The 10,431-nt window shown below is 44.9% G+C and overlaps 1 protein-coding gene across 18 annotated transcripts in view; it reads right to left on the minus strand.

Moving 5' to 3' along the window:
* Nucleotides 1–10,431, minus strand: part of Mtss1 (MTSS I-BAR domain containing 1) — a 157,618-nt gene that overhangs the window by 9,477 nt on the left and 137,710 nt on the right. For 9 of the 18 annotated variants that reach the window (XM_029569563.1, XM_029569561.1, XM_029569565.1 and 6 more), the window contains 5 exons: nucleotides 6,678–6,835; nucleotides 5,247–5,354; nucleotides 3,546–3,643; nucleotides 1,573–1,686; nucleotides 813–1,023 (listed from right to left, as the gene is read on the minus strand). In XM_029569563.1, coding sequence (XP_029425423.1) covers nucleotides 813–1,023; nucleotides 1,573–1,686; nucleotides 3,546–3,643; nucleotides 5,247–5,354; nucleotides 6,678–6,835 — 689 coding nt within the window. The remainder of the gene's footprint in view (nucleotides 1–812; nucleotides 1,024–1,572; nucleotides 1,687–3,545; nucleotides 3,644–5,246; nucleotides 5,355–6,677; nucleotides 6,836–10,431) is intronic. The other 9 variants (XM_008845456.3, XM_008845451.2, XM_008845452.3 and 6 more) reach the window with 1 other exon arrangement.

The raw sequence follows: 10,431 nt of genomic DNA on the forward strand, positions 1-10,431 counted from the left end.
GAGCTCGGCCCCTGACTGTTTCTGTGAGGAACTGAGCGTCTAAAGTCTTCGTCCACCCCCTTCCTACAAAGGCTGAACAACAGTGAACAGCTAGCTCTGAGTTGAGCAACAAGATGCTTTGGCCTAGGCTCCCCAGCAGGTGGCGCTTGGGGCACACTAGGTGGTGATGCCACACACATCTTAGTGTTGTGTAAATTGTCCTGAGTACTGAGTTAAGCCAGAGTTAAACACTGGCCCTACAGAGAGGCACCAGGAGGAACATGGTCACCACCGGTGCACATGAGAAGTGCCTGGTACCTGGTGCAGCTCCTGCCTTCTGCACTGGGGCAGGGACACTGGGCTGGTGCCATCCAACTGATGGTGGATGCAAGGACTGCACACCTGCCCTTCTTCCAAATCAAAGTGCCAACGGTGTCATCCACAGGGGTCCTAACAGTCATCTTCACTGACAGCACAAAGTGATGGTGGGGAACTGAGAGTGCCAGGAAAGGGTGTCTGAATCAGTATTCAATGATAGGGTCTCAGCCATTGGGGAGAAGTTATGATTGAGTGAAGGGAGGTGTCCCCATCGTTAATTATGACATCTCACAAGGCTGGGTTCAGCCTCTCTTTGGGGCTATCTTCTTACATGTGAGTTTCCCAAATCAATGTGTTAACCACTAATGGCCCAACTTATGACATCTCTCCTTTGGGGAAACATCTTAAAAGTTGAGGATTAAAAAAGAGGGGTCCCAAGCCTTTGTGTTCCCCCCATCAACAGTGGCCAGTGCACTCAGTATACCTGCTGCTCTTTGGATCAAGGGCATCCTTACCTGGTTGGCAGCCTCAGGTGGCATGGGGGAAGGCGACTTGGACTGGAAGGCGTCCTGGGATATGAATCCTGAGTCATGGGAGGACACACTGGACAGCCTCACAGGCGCCTGCTGGGCCAGGTTGGAGCTGCGGTACCGATAATGCGAGCTGGGCGAATGGGAGTGGGAACCGCTGGACCGGGAGTCACTGCTGTTGACACTGTTCAGGCTGCTGTGAGGGACAAGCAGAGGGACAGGCATGGAAGGGAGGGGGCAATGGTGAGAGGAAGGAGTGGAACAGACAGCAAGAGTTGGAGTGGGGAGAGCACCATAGAGCATCAGCTCCCTGCATCAGAGAAGCAGCACAAACCCCAGAACATGTTCTCAAAAGCCCAAATCATCAGGCAGGTGAAAGAAAGCTTTTTTTTCAGGTGTACAACGGGAGAGCCAGGTCTCAGGTCTCTAAGGGTACAATATGACACTTTTAAGTATGGAAGCCTGTGATTCAAAAAGCCAATGGTACCCAGCTCCACTGTGTCATCCACCACCAAAGCCAGAGGACTGACACTTACTACATGAAAAGAAGGGGGGCTAACCTCATTTGCTTGCAGTCAACCCTACAGCAAATTCACTAAGAGCTTAAATGGACTACTGAGTCTGATGACCTGAATTTATAGAGCCAACCAGGGCTGACAGACAGACACCCAAGGTGATTCCATCCTAGGTGAGCCTGGACCAGACCACCGCAAAGCTCTTCAGGAAATCAAGTTGGTATACTTGCCTGTAGGTGCTCTGCCTTTTGTTAACAGCTGATGGATTCCTGGCTTTACCCCATCCTAGGTACTCCTCTGATAAACCATCTGTGGGCCTGGTGTAACAGTACACCTCAGCACACCTGGCAAGATGCAGGCAGCTTTCAGTGAGGAAGGGCAATCAATGATAAGCTGCTTGCTTCTAAGGTGAATCAGTAAGTAGGAAGGGGAAATGGCATGCCCCCTCAAGTTACCCTGCCTGCATTCCATTTCCTGGCAAGAATGTACATTCTCTTACAAAAAACAGAAAGCTGAGTCGAGGTCCATGGTTCAGGCAAGCAGAGCCAAAACATAAAGGGCGGTTGTGGAAACACCTGAGGGTTGAGGCAGCCAAGCAAGCTTGAAGTCTGCAAACTCATGGTTTCTGGGAGAGTCTGTTTTGCAGCTGGTGAGGGAGTGGAGCAAACTGTGCTGACCTAGGCCAGGACAACTTGAGAAGAATGTTCAGACAAGGGGAGCATGCTGGAGGGAACAGCTGTGAGGGCATAAACACAGCAGCGGGATAAACACTACAACCAGTCAGAAGACAGCATTTGGGGACTGAACGTAATGCTCACAGCAACTGCTCAGAGCAGCCTGGCTTGTACTCTAAGGTGATAAGGAAGAAAAGACAGCCTGCAACTTGCTCTACACTAATGGGACAAGCCCTTCTTAGCTACTACAATTTAAAAAAAAAAAAATTTCTCTCTCTCATGCAAACACAGAGCCCAGGAGAAATGACAAATAACCAACTGACATCATTGGGGCAGATGCCAGGATGTGCAGCCTGTTGACCTGAACTGCCTGTCACATGTACTGTGGAAAAAGTCCCAGGTAAAATGAAACACACCAGGATGTAGAGACATCTCCATACACAGACAGAGCAGCCCCAGCCTGCTCCTTCCCCTCTACGGCACTTCACAGGATGGGAACATTCATTGGGTTTTGCAAAGTCAAATAAACTGATTAGCAACAGGTGTGTAGTGCACCAAGAAAGGAAGTGACGGCTGGTGACGTTCCCATCTTTCAAGAAGAGATGAAACTTCCTCAGTCAGAAGGCCAAGCATGGCTACCTCATGAAATTAGATCACAGTCTTGCATGTGGCAGGCCCATTCCAAATGATTCTGTGATTCCACAAGCAACGGTACTAGTTGGCCCAGTGGTGGGAGCTGACAAAGCAGGAACTGTGTGAAATTTAGGACCTCAGAAATGTTGGACAAAACAAAGCCTTTGGCCATTGCTGCTTCCTTCATTTGTACCGGCAACTGTTAGATTAGCTTCTATTTAAAAAGAAGAAAATCAACCTGGGGCTGGTGGTACAGCTCAGTGGTAGAGCACTTGCCCAGCATGCATGAGGCCCTGGGTTCTATCTCCAGCACTACCCCCATCCCCCCACTACTCCCACTACCCCCCCCTACAAATCAACCTAGGTTCACCATTAATCCTTATGGTTTTCACATCAATAAGGAGGAAAATCAAATACAGTAACATAAAAGAGAAAAACATGTCTACAGCACACAGCTCAGTGTGACCAGGCTATATCCTCTAGTCTAAGGACCAATGGGGTTTGCTTTCCGATCCAGTTAACTCAGAGACTAAAAAGTGAGACTATTCTTTCACCTTAGTATTTCCTTTAAAACAAACCCCTTGGGACTGGAGAGATGGCTCAGCGGTTAAGAGCACTAACTGCTCTTCCAAAAGACCTGGGTTCGAGGCCCAGCACCCACATGGCAACCATCCATAAATCCAGTTCCGGGGGATCTCATGCCCTCTTCTGACCTCCAAGGGCACTGCACAACACAGGTACACTTACATGTATGTAGGCGTAACATTCATACACATAAAATAAAAATAATTAAAATTAAAATAAAACGAGCCCCTTTCGGATACAAAGCCTGGCTCCTGTTCATGAGGAAGGATGGCTTGTCCTGAAAAGCAAGAGGAAACAGCAGCTTCACTTACCTGCAGACACTTGACTTTCTGGACATGGTGGTGCTGGGGGAAGATGGTGGAGTCTGATATGACCAACTATAATCAGAACCTTTCAAGTCCAAAATCACCTGAAGGGAGGGACAGAGCAGCTGGGTAAGAGATGAAGAGAGACTTCATTGACAATTTCTACATACACCATGACAACAAAACACTGCCCTTTCAGGGGTGCAGGGGTGAAATTAAGAGAAAATGTTATGGTTTAACTGAAGAGCCACCCCACCTATCCATCAAATTCACAATCCTTTTTCTGAGACAAGAAAAACTATAGCTAATGGGGAGGTAGAGAGAGAAAGGAAAAGCTGACATACTGGGTAAAAGAGAAAGAGATAATTACACTGACCAATTAACAGCCCCTAAGAGCTATTTTCACTTGAGGCTAGAATTCAGTGTTTTCGCTCTGTAGCTTCATAAAGGCAATAATGGTTTCTGGGCTTGTTGACTGCACTTTACCCACTTGATGTTCAGTAGGACTTGTGTCCTATTTGACCAGGGCTTAAAGCACGAAAATCTCACAGAATCAAGAGAAGCCAATTCTATCACAATCATTTCTACATGTCTCCCTTGTATGACAAAGAGCCACTGAGTAGTGTAAGGTCTACCTCTTATTCACATTAAGAGGTGCTCCACTAATGTCTACTTAGTGAATGCATGCTCTAGTTTGTTAGAAGAAATTAAACAGAACAGCACACAAGTTTCCAAATTTATCTTCTGAGTTGACTCTCCAAGCAAGCAATAAGAATTATGAGCAAAGAGCTCAAAACCAGCATGATCTGATTCTTCAACTGGTCCCCTGAATAGGTTTCTTCCCACTAATGTCACACACACCAAATGAAAAGCATTTTTTAAAATGTCATTTTAGCTGGGCTTGCTAGAGTACACCTTTAATTCCAGTACTCATGAGGCAGAGGCAGAGGCAGGTGGATCTTGAGTTCCAAGGTCAGTCTGGCTTATTTAGCAAGTTCAGATCAGCCAGGGCTACAAACTGAGACCATGTCTCCAAAAAAAAGTTTGGGGGCTGGAAAGATGGCTCAGCAGTTAAGTGCACTGGCTGCTCTTGCAGAGGACTGAGGTTCAGTTCCCAGCATCCACAAGGCAGCTAACAACTGTTAGTAACTCCAGTTCCAGGCGATCCAACACCTTCTTCTGGCTTCTGTAGGCACTGCACGCACATGGTGCACTTACATACATGTAGACAATACTCTCAAACACATAATATAAAAATAAATAATTTCATATTTTCCCCAGATGAGAAAGAGTCCCATGAATTACTTAATTAGCCCTGGAGAAAGGGAAGACTGTGAACCAGGACAACAGAATCATACACCGTCACGAACCCAAGAGAATTCATGCCTAGAGAGTGGATAAGCACAGGGTCTAGTCCTGGACCACTTGTCTCAAATCCTAGTTTCATCACTTATTACCAAGGTAACCCTGGGTAAGTCACTTCATCTCTTTCCCTACAAAATGGACTTAACAGTGAAGAAGAACTAAGGCAGTTCGCATAGTGAGACACGACATAACACAGTGGCCATGACAACTACCACATGTTAATGACACAATACCATAGTGACATATGGGTATGATTTCAGATGTGATGAATGCCATGAGGACCAGCAGAGCCCTGAAGTTTAACTCTGATTTGTTCTTTGATTCTTGACTCGCAGTTCCTACCTGTTCGCTTGAAGAGGGCAGTTTGTGGGGGTCCATAGTCAGGCTCTTTAGATCTTCTGATATGGTCTGAAGGTGGGTAATTTCCCCTAACATTGAGATCTCTTCCTCCTAAAGGAAAGTAATTCATGAACATTATCATGAGGAAATGGGAAAAAGAATCTTTCATAGTCACAGAGTGACAGTGGAAAGTGGTCACAGGAGCCTCCTCACAGGGCACTTCCAAGCCTGCTAGAGTGAGATCATCTGCCTGCACATTGTCGTGGGATCTTTCTGTGGGATGGGATTAGGTAGCCACCAATGACTGATGTGATTTAGGGACATTTGGGTCCAGATCTTTATACCAGTAAAGCATGTTCATAAGAGCTAACTGTATCTCTTCTCGTCTGCTCCTCCCTCTCCATCATCTTATTAAGTAGTAAATGGGATGGAAGCAAGAGCTGGAAAGTGTCCAGGGAGGGCTGTGGGCCCAGGCAGGAGAGATAGATGGAGTGAACAACTTAAACCTAAGTACTTTGCCAGGGTAGAGACAGCTGCACTGATATATTCTTACTGCCTCCAAGAACAGCTTCTGCAGACTGTCAGTCACAGCATGTTCATGATTGACTTAGAGAGTGAGAACTGATTCATTGAGGTGCTTCTGAATTTATGACACATTTACTCTGAATTATCTGGCTTGGCCAGCAGCTCTCAAATATCACCTGAGCGCTTGCTTAAGACAGATGCCTGCTCTAGCCCCAGAGTTTTGGACATAGTGGGTCTGGGCTATGCCTCAGAATTTCCATTTCTAGCTCTTAGGGTGCTGCTGATGCTAACCTGGGGAATCCACTTTGAGAACTAATAATAATTCCTTTTATTGGGGGGTAGGTTGAGATAGGTTCTCACTGTATAGCCCTAGTTGGCCTGGGACTCACTGTGTAGCCCAGGCTTGCCTTAAGCTCAAGTAATCCTGCTGTATCAGCCTTCCTCAGTGCAGGGATCAGTCTTATACCACCATGCCCAGGCCACCTTGAATTAGGGGGGAAGAAACAAAGTAGGACATCTGTTGCTAAGAGATTTGAACAGGGGGCTGGAAAGATAGCTCAGCAGTTAAGAACACCTGCTGCTCTTCCAGAAGACCAAGGTTTGTTTCTCAGCACCCACATTGGTGGCTCATAACTGCCTGTAACTCCAGCTCCAGGGAATCTAGTGTCCTCTTCTGGCCTCCATGGGCACCCATATATATGATGCATAAAATAAGTCTTTAAAAGAAAAACCATGCAAACAATGAATGGGCCACATGAACATCAGCACCTTGCAGAAAATCGCTGGTCTGTGAACATGAGTCCTCACAGCAGTAGATTCCCAATGAGTCACTGGTGGATGCATAAATGAAGAAGGAAAGCCCCTCCACACTACAGAGATCAAGCCGTCTAGAAGTTTCCATCAACTTACAATCACTGGCCTCAGCATAGAAATGAAGGTGCAGAATCGGCCGCGCTCTTCAATCAAAGCTTTGCGGACAGCCTGCTTTTCTGTTTCTTCCAACAAGAGGTATTTATCATTGACATCCTGGAGAGCGCTGTCCAACTGAGGCTGGATGTCACCTCTCCCTGTGAACAAAACAAGCCACAAAAAGCAGCGTGCTGAAACACGAGCTTCTAGAACAAATTCCATTCTCTGCAGTCCTTACTGGAATTGAAGCTACCATTTTCCAGGACTTAAAAAGATTATTTATTCATGATTCCAAAGACTGAAGATGGTTGATTTTCTAGGATCAGCCACTTCCAATTTCTAATGTCTGAAGGGCACCCTTATCTGGCTTATTTGTGACAAGGAGAATCTCCTGGGGTGACTTCCTGGCTTGCCTCCTTGCCTTCTGTACCCCGGCAGAGCCCTTTGCCAGCAAGCCCTGGGACACTCAGCAGCAGCTTTCTTTCCTTTCAAACATTCGCAAGAGACTAGGGATGGGGAGCAAGGTGAGGGCTATGGATATTTCCAGAAATGGCACAATGAACCTTTGCCAGGTCCACCTCAATCAAGGAGCCTCTGTTTGGGCAGAAGTTTCCATTGCTGAAGACAAAGGTAGACATGTCAGCTCCCTGACCCTGGGACCTGGAAGTCCTTGGCAGTTGACCTAAGTCCCTAGTGGGGACTTAGTTCCAATGTTCTTCCTGTAGAAGGAGTCTGGTAACTAAAGGCCTTCAGTCAGGCCTTTGCTAGTGACAAACCAAAGGAAGAGGCTATACAAAGTCTATGTTGTTTATATAGCTGGCCAAACTCACAGGTTCTAGATACACAGACAACTATTTCACAGTTTCAGACAGAGTATTAAACCATTAAACAACACTGGAATAGCAAGCTGTCCGTGTAAAGTAAGTTTTATTAAAACACAGCCATATCCACTTATTTGTATAGTGTCTATACCTTCTCCAGGTGCCTCTATGGCCATGAAACCAAGAATATTTGGCTTTTTACAGAAATCCGCTACAGTCAAACACAAATGTGAACAGAGAAGTACTGTGTCCACAAGAGCAATGAGTGCAGACCCGATCTGTGGGTGGGAGCACCGGGGCGACACATGAGACACCAGCTCTCGAATTTCCACACTGGATTCCCCTAGGAAGAGGGATAGGGTTTTTGCCCTATAATAGGTAGCTCCACAGGATAATATCATGTGTGCACATACCAAGTGTTCAATAAATGCCTATCTAATAATTTTAAACACAAAGTGGTAGAAGCAGAAGGGGCTCCAGGGGTTATTCTAGCTGCTCATGTTTCCATGGTGGTCAAGATGTAGAGAAATCAAGGGACCCCTTCCAAGGTCCCAGAGAGAAAGGCAGAGAGTAGAGATGGAGCCCACACAGCCCAAGTCCCTGAGCACTCAGACCATCCTCTCTGCCCACTGCCTTACACTTCATGATGTGTTCCACTGCCTTGTAGGAAACTGCTGGACCAATTACCATCTACCCCCTCAAGAACAGCCTATGAAACACTAAATGTAATGCATCATTTGGTGTAGAGAAAGGGTCAGTGAAGAGTGTATTGGCTGTAGGAACGTATTCCCCATTTTATCTCTTAAGTAGATAAGAAAGCTTAATTTGGAGCAAGAGGCAGTTGGGTTTAGCAAAAGTCCTAGAAGAAAACATAGCCATATTGTAGTAGGGAAGAGCCATTTTGTACACAGAGTTCTAAGTTAGTGCATAATAGGAAAATTTTATGTAGTCAAAGGAAGCTCAGTATGTACAATTTTATACACACACACACACACACACACACACACACACACACACACACCGCTAAGAAAGTATGAATATAAGGTATATATAATATATAGTACCTAAGATCACATGTGGGTTTTAACCAACAGTTACCTTTTATATGAAATTTGCTTGAGAAAATTCTAATATTCTTGGGGTGACCCACTCACCCAGTCTTCCACTTCATCATCATGTACCCCTCCAGATAATTCTCTACCATTTAATTTCTTCATCCAACTCAAAGGGTTGCCATTGCTACATATTCCTGCACACCTAAACCAGTGGTTTCGTCTGTTTAGTAGACAGAAAATGGCAAAAGCATGCTCTTGTTCTCTAGGGATTTTACAGTGCAAGCACTCTGTCTCACAGATGCCTATCCTCCTGTGGCCCACGGAGGGAGGCAGGAATCGTCAATACTGTGACAACTCTGGATTTCCTCTGTGCACATCATACAAGCCCACAGCAGCAAAGCTCAGAAACTTGTGGACACTTGCTCTTTGTAATCTGTAGAACAACATAGCCCAGGCCCACATGATGCAGGACCGGCAGGGGTCTTCCTTAAGTCTCTCAGCCTCTTCTGTGCTGTTCTAACATCAGAACACAAAGGACTGCAAACACCAAACCAGAATGTTCATAACTTTGATGGAGGAGAAACTGGGGAAAGCTGGGGGAAACAATGGATTGATAAGCATAACGTTTTACCAAATCTGCTTGGATATGTTTTGATTACATATTATTTTTAAAAATAACAGACTAGGTTAGGGAGATGGCTCAGCAGCTAAAGCACCTGCCAAACAAGCAAGAAGACTGGGGATGGGACCCCCAGAACCTACATAAATGTTGGGTGGGTGTGACAGCCCACCTGTAATTCCAGTCTCGGAAGGCAGAGACAGGAGATCCCCTGGGCAAGCTGGCTGCTAGTCAGACTAGTTTTATGGATGAGGTCTAAGTTTGATTGAGAGACCCTGATTCAAAAGAATAAGATGGAAGAGCGATCAGGAAGACTCCCAAAGTCAACCTCTAGCTTTCACATGTGTGTATGCACACATGCAAACATGAATACATACCTGCATGCATACCACATACACACATGAAAAGACAAAAGAAATACAGTAACATAACTCTAAAAAGCTGGAAAATTTTGCATCTTTGCTTCCTGTCACAAATTCTAAGGCATATGTCTAGTTGCAATGAATCACAGACGTTTGTGACAGGTATGGTGATACAGGCCTGCAATCACAGCACTCAGAGGCTACGGTGGAGGAATCTTGACTTTGAGGCCAGTCAGGGACCTTGTCTCGAAAAAATAACAGAAATAAAAAAAATAATAGGCTTAAAAAAAAGTGGACTTTAAAAACTGTACCTACCTAGAAAAGCAAAGTAAGTATATGATCAAATTTTGTAAATATAAATTTAAATTACTCTGTGATCATAGCAGTTATTTTAAATATGTATTATGTTATAATTAAAGGACTTTCAAATTACAGTAGTCTAAAATAACTATAAGCTATAAAGATTACTCTAATTATGGTTATAGTGAGAAGACTTTTATTTAGGATATCATACCAAAAACACAATCATTATTTTTTAAATCCACTAGTATAACATGTAATTATATTTATGTGTTATAAAAAAATTACTGAAGGAATTGTTCAAGTCCCAATTAGACACACTGGTTTTAGGATATAGTCATCTTTGAGTTCCACAAATCCCAAATTGTACTGGTGCTGACTTTACTGATCTCTTGGTAACCCCAGGAGACTGGTTCCAGGTCTGCCCCATGGATACCAAATCCTAAGTCCCTAACTTAAACAAGCAGACTCACATATAACTTATATACAGTCTCCCAAATACTTTAGAGGGGTTTTGTGTGTGTGTGTGTGTGTGTGTGTGTGTGTGTGTGTGTGTGTGTGTGTGTGTGTGTGTGTGTGTGTGTGTTCTCCTGTGTA

This window comes from Nannospalax galili, unplaced genomic scaffold (genome assembly GCF_000622305.1).
Source record: "Nannospalax galili isolate Female #2095 unplaced genomic scaffold, S.galili_v1.0 scaffold380, whole genome shotgun sequence".
Lineage (NCBI taxonomy): Eukaryota > Metazoa > Chordata > Mammalia > Rodentia > Spalacidae > Nannospalax > Nannospalax galili.